At 36.4% G+C, this 14,316-nt stretch overlaps 3 protein-coding genes across 3 annotated transcripts; 1 reads left to right on the top strand and 2 right to left on the bottom strand.

The window, feature by feature from the left end:
- The first annotated feature begins 1,438 nt into the window (after nucleotides 1-1,438).
- Nucleotides 1,439-3,484, top strand: LOC140986193 (delta(8)-fatty-acid desaturase-like). The gene has a single exon (XM_073454254.1). It carries the CDS (start codon nucleotides 1,726-1,728, stop codon nucleotides 3,073-3,075), a length of 1,350 nt encoding a protein of 449 aa, XP_073310355.1. The 5' UTR covers nucleotides 1,439-1,725; the 3' UTR covers nucleotides 3,076-3,484.
- LOC140986194 (uncharacterized) lies at nucleotides 2,860-4,837 on the bottom strand. The gene is made up of 2 exons (XM_073454255.1): nucleotides 4,284-4,837; nucleotides 2,860-3,922 (listed from the first exon to the last, which is right to left on the bottom strand). The coding sequence occupies exons 1-2, from the start codon at nucleotides 4,628-4,630 to the stop codon at nucleotides 3,436-3,438; spliced, it is 834 nt and encodes a 277-aa protein (XP_073310356.1). The 5' UTR covers nucleotides 4,631-4,837; the 3' UTR covers nucleotides 2,860-3,435.
- Nucleotides 4,838-5,738: 901 nt separating this feature from the next.
- LOC140986081 (uncharacterized) lies at nucleotides 5,739-13,816 on the bottom strand. Its single transcript, XM_073454068.1, has 14 exons — nucleotides 13,047-13,816; nucleotides 12,810-12,896; nucleotides 12,197-12,306; nucleotides 11,917-11,967; nucleotides 11,134-11,305; nucleotides 9,936-10,244; nucleotides 9,387-9,590; nucleotides 8,690-9,175; nucleotides 8,376-8,576; nucleotides 7,831-8,019; nucleotides 7,362-7,525; nucleotides 6,778-6,930; nucleotides 6,616-6,694; nucleotides 5,739-6,196 (listed from the first exon to the last, which is right to left on the bottom strand). Exons 1-14 carry the CDS (start codon nucleotides 13,506-13,508, stop codon nucleotides 5,753-5,755), a joined length of 3,111 nt encoding a protein of 1,036 aa, XP_073310169.1. The 5' UTR covers nucleotides 13,509-13,816; the 3' UTR covers nucleotides 5,739-5,752.
- Nucleotides 13,817-14,316: the final 500 nt, after the last annotated feature.

Raw genomic sequence — 14,316 nt, 5'->3', positions numbered from 1 at the left:
AAATTTAAAATAAAAATACTTTTTAATATATATTGGGGAAGTTGGTGAAAAATCCCCAATCAAAACATTTTTTTTGGTTCACTCCCTACCCACAAAATTGTGGTACTATATCATACAAATTGTGGTACACTTCATGTGGAAATGTGGTACTAAAAAAGTATCCATGAACTGAACACAAAAAAAAAACGACGGCTGGAGACTGAAGGCCAATTTCCCGACATTCGCTTCTGGGTTTTTTTTTAAAAAAATAAAATCATTTAAAAATTTAGACTTATTTAAATGTTTTTTAAACTACTTCTTCTGTATCCAAACTGACTCTTAGTTTATGAAAGTTGTTAAGAACCATCTTTTTATTTGTAAAAAATATTTTTACAGAAATGTTTTATAATTAATTAATTCAAAAGAAACCCAATTTATATGCTAAATAACATGTCACTCGTATCATCCCAAAAATGGAAATCTCCCCAAAAATTTTAAGCCATAATTCAGAAAAAATAAATTAAGTCGGTCCACGTGACGGTGACAGGGTGCGCACATGGCTCGTTCCGATTCACATGCTTAGGAAGTCTCGGATGTACGTCCACGAACATGCCGTTGGTGCTCGAATCCCGTCGCGCGTCTGAGCTCAATTCCTTAGCAACCGGCCTAAATAGGATTTTGATTTCTAATGAATTTGGCCACAGAGAGGGATATTTTATTTTTTAACTTCGATCAACTCTTTTTTTAAGAAGATGATCTCTTCAAATATATTTCAAATACACTTACTTGAGGAGGTCATTATTTTTAAAAAAAAAGAGTTGACCGAGGTTACTTAAACAAATTTCTCTGCTCGTTGTATTTCTAATCATAGTGAGTCGAATTCAAGTCTATGTTTTCGAGTACCGTACCTATTGGTCTATGATCCATAAATGGTGTTTCCCCACTCCATTATATCCAATTTCATATCTCACGGATCAATATCGTGAGACGAATATTTTATTTGAGTTATCTATTAAAAAAATATTATTATTTATTTTTTATTATAAATATTGACATAACTGAAATCTGTATATGTGAAACTATTTCATTAAAGACATACTGTTTTTATATACAACGGATTAAGATAATAATCATATCCGATTTGGTAATCATTATAGAAAAGGTAAAATAATTTTAAAAATCGATATTTTAGATAAGATGGAAAAAATTCTTATTAAAGTGTATTCATATATACTTGAGCCAAATTCTAGGAGATTTAATGGAATTTACCTTTATGACAAAATTAATTAGTCAAATATGGTATTAATATTTATAATTTAAGAAAGAGTAAATGACTTTTTATTTTAGTATTAATAATGAAGAAAAAATGTGAACCTAAAAATTGTGTGAACCTTAGCAAACATCTTTCAACGAGGGGAGTACAAGAATTCTAGAAATACACCCACCAGTTCACCGAATAACACGCCGTAACAAGGATCCTATTAACATAAACTTCGGTTTTGAAAATACCAAGAACTGTTCAGAATAAAATCAATTCTCAAATCCAAGGAAAACACAGAGAGAGGGAGAGAGAGAGTACACGAAATCGAAGCCCCTCTTTAAAGGGGTTCTTTTGGTTTAACCAGCCGCCCCGTTTTCTTGATTCACATTTTGAAAGGGGTTGGTTTTCGGGGTTGAATCTTGAATTTCTTTTCTTTTTGTGTTCGCGCATCGTTTGATCTATTATTTCTTGTTTTTTTGTCAACAATGGGGGAAGATATCAAGAAGAAATACATAGCATCTGATGAATTGAAGAAGCACAACAAGCCTGATGATCTCTGGATTTCAATCCAGGGAAAAGTGTACAACGTGACAGAGTGGGCTAAGGAGCATCCTGGCGGAGATGTCCCGCTATTGAATCTGGCTGGACAGGATGTGACTGATGCATTCATCGCATTTCATCCAGGTACAGCATGGAAATACCTCGACAGGTTCTTTACAGGGTATCACCTCGAAGATTTCCAGGTTTCCGAGGTTTCCAGAGATTATAGAAGCCTGGTTTCCAGGTTCTCGAAATCCGGGATGTTCGATAAGAAAGGGCATGGGGTGATCTATTCCCTTTGTTTTGTTGCCTTGATGCTTTCTGCTTCTGTTTATGGTGTTGTGTGCTCCGGTAATTTCTGGGTTCATATGCTTTCTGGAGCATTGTTGGGATTTTCTTGGGTTCAGGTGGCCTACTTGGGTCATGATTCTGGTCACTATAACATAATGACAAGCAAAGGATTTAATAAAATGGCGCAGATCCTCACCGGGAATTGCCTCACCGGCATCAGTATTGCGTGGTGGAAATGGACTCACAATGCCCACCACGTCTCTTGCAACAGTCTTGATCATGATCCAGACCTACAGCATTTGCCTGTCTTTGCAGTGTCCTCGACCCTATTTAAATCGTTGACTTCGCGTTTCTACGGGAGAAAACTAACATTCGATTCCCTGTCAAGATTTCTTGTAAGCTACCAGCATTTCACATTCTATCCGGTTATGTGCGGTGCAAGAGTCAATCTTTATCTACAGACTTTTTTGCTCTTGTTTTCAAAGCGAAAAGTGCCTGACAGGGCGACTAACATAATCGGCATCCTTGTTTTCTGGACATGGTTCCCTCTTCTGGTTTCATGTTTGCCTAGTTGGAACGAAAGGGTGCTGTTTGTCATGGCAAGCTTTTGTGTCACCTCGATTCAACATGTACAATTCTGTCTGAACCATTTTGCAGCAAATGTGTATGTTGGAGCCCCCAAGGGGAATGACTGGTTCGAGAAACAGACAAACGGGACGATTGATATCTCGTGTTCATCTAAGATGGATTGGTTCTTCGGTGGGCTACAATTCCAACTCGAGCACCACCTGTTCCCTAGGCTGCCTAGGTGCCATTTGAGGAGTATTTCACCTCTAGTGCAGGATCTATGCAAGAAGCATAACTTGCCCTACACAAGCTTGTCCTTCTACGAGGCCAACATGTGGACACTAAAGACATTAAGGACTGCTGCTCTTGAGGCTCGGGATTTCTCGTCCCCGGTTCCAAAAAATCTGCTTTGGGAGGCTGTCAACACTCATGGATGAAGAATGTGATCTTTACCCAATTTTTCCGCTTGTTATTTCATCGTTTATTAGGTTTAATTACTAGGCTTTGAATATGATATAAACTCTGCGTTTTCAATTACAAGTTTCAATTTATGATTTCCCAATATTTTTTTTGTTTAATAAATAAAATTATCGTTTAGTCATGCAATTGATACTTGGCCTTGCAGAAAATTTGCATTCTATATTATTCTATATTATGCAGTAAAGCTCGGAGTTTATGAGCTCCAGCAGGAATAGACTACATGCATATTTGATACATTTCAAAATCCTATGTGAAGTCTCAGCTCCATTCTGTCATAGTCATAACCAAAACTCACATACAAGCTTCATGTTCCTCCACTATCTTTCGGTCTTGGATCTCAAAGAACTGGTAAGAACCGAGGTAAAGTAACACTTGATCACCAAAAACTTCTGCAATGGCACAACATTTTTCATTCGATTGGATGAAAACTCGAAATAAGTAGGCTTAGGAGTCGAGGGGCAGCCAATGGATTGAATCAACTGCTCCAACGCTAGGACATGAGACTTTTGTGGGCCGTTTAGAGCGATGTTGTGAACCTTGTGCTCATAGATCTTTCCATACTTGTCAAGCTTGTATTCTGAGGTACCATCAAAACGGCTACGGCTCTCCCATGGCATGCGGGGGATGCCTTGAACGATCCAACGTACCATTATCATGTTCTCAGAAGGCTGCCACACACTTACGATGTCAACCCACAAGGCCCTAAAGAATATCCTTCCGTGAAATCTTAAAGCCCAGAAGATCAATTTGTAGTTTTCTATACCAGCAAATGTGTTGAATGGATCCTTGAAAACAATATCATCCCTACGTAAGGAAGAAAAAGATAAATGAAGACACAGCCCAATAAATCTTAGGCTTATGGAATTGTATTTCAAAACCTCATATTTTCACGTTTCGTGCATTTTTTGAAAAGGATCTTGAATACAATTTGGCCTCGTCTCCTTATTCATAGCAGTATAATTGACTTCCAAAACCAACATGGCATGATTTTGTCACGACAGATGATCAAAACACCACCAATATAAGTTCAAAAGCACTGAATTTCGACAAAAAGTAAACAACAGATCATCCCTTTCTTCCATTTTCAATGCATTAACAGATAAAGTTCACAGATATACCGAACGATAAGCAACCATAGACCCAATCAAGAACAACAAATCAAAACCTGTAGATATCAAAGCTGAGTTCTTTGTAGAAAAGCTCGGGAAACTCCTCCCGGAGTGTCCGAATCGCGTAACCGGTATTGACATGATAGTTCCGTCTTTCCTCTTCTTCTTCTTCCCCCTCACTCTTCCTCAAAGAAAATGGCGCAGTTTCGCTCTGCTTCACATTTTCCAGGTAAATACCCTTCAAATTCAAAATCTCGGTGGAACCCTTTTCCAAATCCTTAACTTTGGAAGAAACCCTGAACCTTAAATCGCTCCTCCTGATTCCAGCAGCCATTATCGACTGATTTTCTCGTCGAACTCCAGCAAGCGACAGGATTTCCGGCGAGGTGATTAACAGAGCCATTCGTTGATATCGGATCAAAGAAAGGGATTAAAAAATCTTTGGAAAATTACTCGAAAAAAGCCATTCTTCACGAAAATTAGGATCGGTGTCTCTGCGAAGCGAATATTCGTAGGAGTGAAGAGGGCTGGCTTTGTCTCGTTGCACTTGGAAAATTCGAAGAATCATTAGTGGGTAGTGAAGCAGAGGGATGACTGGATAAGCTTCTGTTTTATTACAGAGAAATTATTTGGTTAAACAAAAACTAATTGTTTGTCATTCTAAAATTCTATTATAGTTTGATTAATTGAATATTTTTCATCAAACTAAACTATATGATACTTTAAAATAATCGAAACCTTGGAATCCACTGCCGCTATTTTTGATGAATTCTAAGTAAATTTAAAAAATCAATACAATAGTAAACTAAAAAATAAGATGATAGAAAAAAATTGAACCTCTCAGTAAAAACTATCATATGTTTCACAAAAATTCTTGTGAGACGGTCTCACGGATCAATTTCGTGATACGGACATCTTATTTGGGTCATCCATAAAAAAGTATTACTTTTTATACAAAGAGTATTACTTTTTATTGTGAATATCGATAGGGTTGACTCATCTCACATATAAATATTCGTGATACCGTGTCACAAAAGACTTACTACATATCCTATCACCCAAACTATCGTTACGACCATGAGTCCTCCGTTGAATAATTGATTTTAAAAAGTAACAAAAGGTTTTAAAAAAAGCGAATGAATGATTTGTTTAAAAAATAAATAGAATTGTAATTAAAAAAAATTAAATTAAAGTCGCTTAATGTCAAAATTGATATTAGAAAATTGATTTCAATGGATGAATATATCAAAGAAAATAATTATATATATTGGAACAAGCAAAGTTTTCAAATCAAACAATAGATTAGACAACAAATCTTAAAATCAAGAGTTAGCTCATTTACATAAACACTTACAGTCATCTACCCTTTTACAATTCGACATCATATAACAAATAAATAAGAAAAGAATTGGTATACAACTAAAAGACCTCAACAATTCACAGGATTTCAGACAAATAATTCCAGGCATCCATTTTTTTGTAGAAGTTGTAAATCAGATGAAAGTTCTAAAAAAAAAAGTTAGTGCTATCTCAAAAGCTCGGCCGCAAGAATCGTCGTGTTCGTATCCTCTATCGAAGGCTTCACGTATTTTCCGATCACTTTCTGGTGAGTCCGTTTCCGTATTCGTTGAATTTTATCTTTACTATATTGCCTTTTCTTTTCTCTCTCTTTGTTTCTTAAGCTCCTCTCCTTTCCATACATACCGTTCCAGAAAACTTCACCGGTTGATGGCCACAGCCACCGTCTTCTGGAAGGGTCAGAATCAAACTCCTCGGCCAAGTCCTCATCCATGCTCCTGAGAGTATTGAAGTTGAACCATTTGACCCACATTCGACCCCTCCGGTTTTTCAGCCTGTGTTGTTCTTGCATAACACCCGTCTCAGGGTTTATGTACACCATTTTTCTTGCACTATGGTATGCCCATACATTAATGAGTAACTCAAGCAAGCGAGAGTAGCAATGCTTGTCCTGCCAACCAACCAGAGTGAAAAGACGAGAGTTTAACTCACCATATCTAATCTCATATTAGAAACTCAGTAGCTGATAAAATCGTCTAATGACGATCAGGTCTCACAGATTTCATGCATTTAGGATCAAGTAAGATTCCTTTTCATCATTTTTTAAGGGGCGCCTTAGAACGATAGTACACCACGGGGTTTCCAAACTTCGCTTCCCTATATGTTATTTGTCTTATAGCATTAGGTCATGGACTCATGGCCATCCCACAGGGTATATTAAGTATTCAGTGATCCATAGTATCGTTCCTGGATGAGTTTTCCCGTGATTTTGAGAATTAAAATATACATATAGGGGTCCGGCCATATGCCTCACTTCTTTTTGATGAATCTTATAAAAAAACCAAAAACCCATTGCAATGGAAGAGTTACCTTGGATAAACTTAGATAACAATGACCAGTCTTCTGGTGCTCATCATAGAATATTGCATCTAGCGAATCAACAAACATTCTGGTAGCAAAAGTATCATATTAAGAATCTTAGTTGCAACGAAAGAGGATAGCATTATCGAGGCATGAGGAAAAAGTTTAAACCTTGAAAACATAACAAACTCCAAGAAGGACTTAGTTGGTAAAGACCAGCAATGCATGACAGACCAGATCCCATCTTCTGCAGACATTGGGGGAAGAGAACTCGAGTTGTGCTTGATGCCGTACATCTTTTTCAGAGCCTCAGAAAAAGCGAACCTAAAAGCTCAATAAGAAAATAAATCAGGTCTTTATCATCCTTCCCAAGAAAATATGAAATACTTTGACATGTAAATTGAGTGTTAACCAAAGGTGGTGGTAATGTTTCAACATAAATATATCAAACCACGCAATAACCCAAATATACTGTTTGACTGCTCCAGCACATGGGCAATAGAGAGAAGGAGGGGTGGGTGGGTTTGCGTATGTGAACCAACAACGTGGAATGGAAGTGATATAAAACAAGATATCATGTTTCTGCTCAGACTCCTAGCCTCGTCAGCATCCGTACACAAGTAAACTAGCCCAAAATACTCGAGTGCAGAATGACTGGTTATCTACTCAAGACCTTGCAAAACAATCGTGTTCTCCACTACCATTTGAGGGTGGGAATGTTGACAAAATACGAGTAAAAGGGATTCAACTCTTACTGGCAATTCCCAGCATTTATGGCATCACAAAATGACCAGAAATCATGTTTCAATGGGTTCCTAAGGTCCGTGTCCATAGAGGCCCAGAAGTAAAGAGTGTCTCCATGTCTTCGGGCTTCAATTGCATCCAACAATGATCTTTCAGCTGCCTTTGACAAAGATTTCTGCGAAATTCCCCATGTGAGAAACAGAGCAACAGTCTTCAAATTACACAAGTCCTGTGTTCCTTTTAGTATTCTAAATTGTTATGCATCATAAGCAAATAAATTACATAAGCAAACGGCACAGTGGAAAGGATTACAAGATTTTATGCATTCTTCCTTCATTTGGTCATCATGAATATGTGTGTGTGTGTGTGTGTGTGTGTGTGTGTGTCCTTTTCTATCAGTTAATAAAAAGGGGATCAACTTGAGAAAAAACTAGTAATTATATGACTAGATGGAAATAAAGGAAGTAATTTCATCCACACCATTTTTGCTGTCGCTCTCCACGACTGAAATCCTATCCAAGCATTTTTATGTATTCTGTCAATCCGATTAGCAATAGCAAAAATGGCTCCATAGTCCCCCAGTACAGATCGATAATAAGCATTATTTAATAGAGGAAGACGCGAAGGTCCATCTATATCATCCGCTCCGTGTCTTCGGCCTTTTGTAGACTGCAATAACCAAATTTATGGATTATTGTCAGGAAGTACCGTACAATATCAAAAGTTAGAGAAAGGGGAAATAAAAAAATCCCACAAATTGTCATCATAAGCAATAAATATTGATGTGGAATGAATCATATATGTGACAGCAAAAATAAGGCCTGAGTTCCAAATTACATACAACAGAATAAGCAAAGAAAATTGTGGTACAAATAGAAGAAATAACTTGGGGGGAATGACAATTGTAAGGATTAAAACAAAAGAGTCAATACGCAAACAAATACAGATTAATCAAATTTACACACAAAAACACTTCATTAACCAACTTATGGAAATTGGTCTAGTCCCAGAGGTGCAGAACTCACCATCCCCAGCCCTCTATACAGGGAAGTCCGGTGCAAAAATGGCCAGGTTCCTTCACCGAAATAAGGCTCATAAATACATAATGGTTGACCCGTCCTTTCAAGTTCACCTTCATCTCTTTCATGCAATGTCCGGTCAACCCTTCTAGTGCTTCGGTATACTTCATCCCATGTTCCCTGAGGTTGATCAGTTCTATCCTTCAACTGCATAAATATAAAAAAATGAAATGTATTGCCAGGAAATAAAAGTAGAATAATAAGTCGTATGTTTTCTTATTTTTAAGCTCATAAATAGAGACAAAAACCAAAATAAAAACCTCTTCATCCTCTCTTCTTTTTCTCATGTTGGCCATTTCAATATATTTATGCTCTTCCCAGATGCTATACAAGAATGTATCGTTTGTTGTAATAGAAGCCATCATGTTCTCTTTATGGGTATGATTGAATTGCTTCTCAATCTTGTCTAAAACTTCGTGTATTATACTGGTCTCATTTGGAGAATGGGTATCTGCAATAGATTCAAAATAATGCCACTGCCATTCAGCTTTCAATTTAGCCGGAATATCTTCGGCAGCATGTGATATGGAAACTTCAGATGGGAGCACGAGAATATTTTCCAAAAGTGAAGCATATCCTTCCACACTTTCTGGAACCATCATGTTTTTAGCTGTTTGTTTACCGACTGATGCAGCACTTCGAGCTAGAAGAGAGAGTTTTCCATTTGAAACCATTTGAAACATAATCTGTGTCAGAACCTTTATATCCTCCTTTGGAAAAAGATAGCCATTCACCCTGTTGCAAACCTAGAGTTGTAGCCAATTTAATTAGTGGGTCACTACGAAAGTAGAATAAGACGAGGCAATAGGCATATTCATAAAATTCCATCAAGCTTTTTAAAGTAGTAATTGAACAAATGGTAACAAGAGATAGAAGAGACGTAATCAAGAAATGTCTTGACCTATTAATGAACAGCCAAAGTGGACAACATGCAAAAAAAGATGCCAAAATACCTACATATTTACGGATCATTGATAGATCTGGGGCGATTATGGGCTTCTCAAAAGACATGGCTTTTAACAAAATCTCTGGAAAAGACTGCTCTTCACGGAAGGATCCGTAGATCACAAGATCAGCATCACTTATTATGTTGTCTATTTCTTGATTAATAGAAACATGCTTCACTGTGTCCTTTGGATATCTCAAGCTTAGAGCAATGGTCTGTGGAAACACATTGATGAAGAGGTAAGAAACAGAAAAACATGCACCTGCATTTCACACTATTTGCACAGTACTTATGCGCCCTTATAAAAAATAAATAACAAATAGAACATTCAGAATCTATTTCTTTTAGAAAAATATGGTAGGATATTCCGATGATATAATGCACACATTTTCATATGCTCTTTCATCAAACCATTAGGGTTGATAAAATTTCAGTCTAAGAAAGGTTATCTGTGCCAAACAACATGAGAACAGGGAAGTACAGGTCAAATCTGTACAGTCTCAATAGTGCTATTCTAGTATATATCATGAACACTTCAAATTGAGGATAAAACGTTCTACCTCCACGGCACTACTGAAGTTATTGGAGGAATCCCCAGCCAAGATGATGATTTTAATACGAGAACCAGAATCACTGAATTCTGAAAGAACAGGAAGTAAAGCCTGTAAAACAAGTGCATGTTCCAGCCATAGACCCCCATACAGTATCTGAGTTCCCACTACGGCAACAACAAAATCAACGGCTCCATACCCCATCATCAGGCGTGGGCTTACTTTAGAGGACACCATTGGCTTATCAGCTTTCCATGGTTCTGCAGGAGAACCAGGAATGACAAAGAAGTTTCCAGGATCACATACCGAATATGCCACCTACATTGTGTAAGTTAAAGAACAGTCAGCATGACTCTACTGAACATTTTGATGGAATACAAACTTTAAAAGAAAAAAATGGAAATCGGAACTATTCTCAGAATCCTAATGACGGCTTTAAAGCTTAAATGTTTTAGATAAACACAGAAAAGAATACTCCAATATCTTCAGAAATTAAGTGAATGATGCAAAATCAAATGCAAGGACAAACATAGGAATACTGCATCTTTACATAAATGGTCAATCAGTGCACTGCCTCGCATTTTTGGTTTAAACATAAAGAAATTTCTCCTTTATATATGTTTAGCTACTATCATTTATATTTCTATACATTTATTTCGGGCTTTGGCAAACCATGTTCTGAAATTCAATGTGTACTGAAATCCAGAACGGAAATTTGAAAGGAAAACTGATTCATTTCATAAAAATAGTTCAAGCAATGCTCAAACTACAGTGGTTTTTTGAGAGAGAAATATGACATGGATGTTCAGAGAAAAAGGAAGGGAAAACAGTATGGAGAAAGAAGAGAAAGGGACATAAACAACTTTCAATCCTTTGATTTTCTGTTTGGTTTCATTTGTTTAAGCAAACCAATGGGTAACTACATTGTTTCACAAAATGTGAATAAATTCTGACACGGTGACAAACCTTGGTCGTTTCTCTTCCACTTGATATTTTATACTTCGATCTAGTTAACATGGCAGATTCCAAATTCTCAAAAATTAAAACCATTGTAATTCCAAATGCAACTAAACTATCTTTCTGTACTAGGAAGGAGCAACAGAGAAGTGTTTACTATTTGATTAATTGAATTTGGATGAACGATATGTATACAAGCATGCGAAACTATGATGAATAACATTGCATTGAGAAGAAAATCAGTGCATACTGGCAAAACATAATTTGGGAAGATAACAACGGTGGCCCGGCTGAATACTTTTTTCCAATTATCAACCAACTCGCTCTGGCCATTAGCAAAGTATTGTCTCAACCGAGCAGCAAGTGTTTGTTCATGGATAGTCCATATGAGAGGTACATTTCTAAAAGGTTCCTGCATAAGACTGTTAAGTAAAAGTAAAATCTTTCATTTTATTGGAAAAGAATATTGTCAACAGCTAAAGGCAAGCTATTATACATGGTAAATATAAAGAAAGAAAGAAGACAAGTGATTGTCAACAAGATTGGATTTTGTAAACATAGGATATAGTCTAATCTGTAGATTCTCTTCAACATCATAAAAATAAAACACATTGAGAGACACCAGCTAGTTGATGATTTTTATTGTATGTTTGTATGTGTGTCGTGGGAGGGGGAAAGAAAGAGAGAGACTTGAAGATTAATAGAGAGACAGACTGATGTGGTTCATTCTTGCTGTTTCTCAGTATTATTTTATCTTTGAATATCAAGAAACACAAAAGTCAAAAAAATGCTAACAGGGGCATTTATAACCAACAAGGTCATGAAATCTATTACGTGTGCAATAACAAAAATCATATATGGATTATCTTATTACTTTCGAGTTGAATGGTGAAATGATCAAAATCTTCAATGACTCAAAACATCATTTAACGAGAGGCGAGAATGTTCAGCTTCATAATAAAATAAATGCAAAGGTAACGAGTTGCTAATTAGATGATTTGAGGGGTTGTCTAAATGAAGTGATGGGGCTCACCAAGATAAAACGGAGACAGTTTTCAGAGAATTCACGAGTACCCCATCGTAGCTGCAAAGCATGAGAAAAAAATCAGAATACATATCACCTCACTGTTTCACTTGTTCCTTAAAACAACTGTTTTGTTCTTTCTTGGGAGTATCACCCTAAAGATTTATAGGCCTGAACCAATATCAGTTCCATTGGCTAATAAATACTTGATACTCAGCCATCTTTAACAACTGAAACACAAAATTGATATGAAATGCATCTATCTTAAAATCAAGAATGCGGTGCATACTTTAGCCAATCTATACTAAACTTCACATTCTCATCTGTCGAGATGACGCTGAGAGGAAGTCCTCGGTCTCTCCAAATAGCTTGTACAGGACCATCTTCTAGTGAGAATACCTGAAAATACCAAATATAAATAAATCCGAGGCAAAGTATACTAACTTTGAGTTCTAAACACCATCACTTGCTAAAATTCTAGAGAAAAATGCATAAAATTGTGACAAAAAATTTCTTTGAGCCTTCAAGAATAATGCTACTAGCGAGCTCGGTAAAAGTTAGCTAAAAAGTTGAATAAATGACAATTCACAACTTTGAATACTGTTACATGTCACCATATGTACACTTGTCCTGAGTTCATACAATTGGCATGCAAACATGTTGGTCATCTGCAATCCATCTTCTCATAAAACACTTAAATTTTGAATAATAACCTCAATCAAATGCATAATAATGCAGTCCATCGAAAGCCAAAAGAAAAGAAAGAAACAAGACAATCAGAAACTAAAAGACAAAATTCCAAAAAGCTCAACCAGAACCAAGAACTGTCCTGTCTCCTCTCCTTAAATGAATTGCAATCAATGATCACCTCAATTTCATGTTAACAAACATAAGTATTTCACCTCGATTTCGTATCCAATCTCCCGCAACGCAGCAGCAACAGTGACCATTAGAATCTGATATGGATCAACCGACAGATCTGCAAAAACCTACGAGCACAAATCAAGACACTCAATTAGCAATGCTACTCCCGCCATAATCTATATTACTGCTAGCAAAAAAATTATGAAGCTATTCAGCAAATCCTATGTGAAATGAGACTCAAACAAACAAAAAATTTAGAATAATGAAATGCTTACCAGCGCAAGCTTCGGTTTTCTGTATCCAAATCTCATAACTTTTCTTGAAGCAACAGTCAGGTTGACTTCATGGACTTCCTTCTGAAACTTACCGACGATTCTTGAAGGTTCAAATCTTATATCTTCGCCAAAATCCAACTCTTTCACAAACGAAAAGTCCCCATAATTCACACCCCCATTTTGCCTAAACAAACCATGGATTTTATGAGACTTTTCAACCTCCGTCACAGAGCCAGGCAAGAAGAGCATTTGGAAGAGGAACACAACGAAGAAGAAAACAGCAACTGTGCAAATCCACAGTAAATAGTCAATCTTCTTGAAAAGTACAAGTCTTGCAAATCTTGATCTGGGCCTGTGCCCCAAAAATCCATTGCTCTGAACATGATTACTACCCCTTCCAGATGAAGAGCGCACGAAATGCTGATCCCTCTTCAATGGCAGTCCACTTTCAAGTGAACCCATTTAAACTCCCATCAAGAAAGCTATAAAACTTCAATCTTTTACAAAAAACAATAGCAATATGTACATTTATCTATCTACGCAAAGTGGAAGGACTTCTCTCTCAGGAAAATGGTAAAAGGAACTTAAATACGATACATATAATCATTCAAATGGTTAAAAATAAGAGCTGTATAGATCACTAAAGTGACGTTCTATTAAATTTGTTCTTTCTCTATTAAATTTGTTATCTACTAATGAATTCAAGAAAATGCTTGCGAGGTTTCTTGGTAGAGAGAGAAAGAGAGACGGCTAAGCAGATGACAAAGAAGGTAAAAAGATTGAATTGAGGGCATGCGTCTGCCGCAATGACGTGGTAATTGTCGTCATTTATTGTCAACAACAAATTCACGCGCAGTCTTAATGTAAAGAAGATTTCTAAATAATGTTTTACAGATTTATTTGAGATTTGGTTCAACTAAAACTTAATTTTAGTTTCCTTTGGTTCTAAAATCGATTGTTTTCGTTCTGAAACTAACAATTTTGATTCAAACAAAATTAGGAACCAAAGCCACTGTGTAGATTTGATTTCGTTTCTTGATGGTTTTAGTATTCTTCTAAATTTTAACAGTTTGTTTTCAAACGGTCGAACTCATGAAATAATTAAAATAATTAAAATTTATTCTTTAAAATTTTATTACAAAAATATTATGAGTTGACTATGTGTGAATCTGCTGGAGGGATCGAGATGGATATGTATCATCGATCATACTTCAATGCTTCAGTAACCAAATATCGTTTTGTTATGCTCTTTATATATATATTTCACTCT

Source organism: Primulina huaijiensis, chromosome 10 (assembly GCF_012295235.1).
Source record: "Primulina huaijiensis isolate GDHJ02 chromosome 10, ASM1229523v2, whole genome shotgun sequence".
Lineage (NCBI taxonomy): Eukaryota > Viridiplantae > Streptophyta > Magnoliopsida > Lamiales > Gesneriaceae > Primulina > Primulina huaijiensis.
The sequence above is the reverse complement of the archived record's forward strand: the minus strand, read 5'-3'. Positions and strand labels throughout refer to the sequence as shown.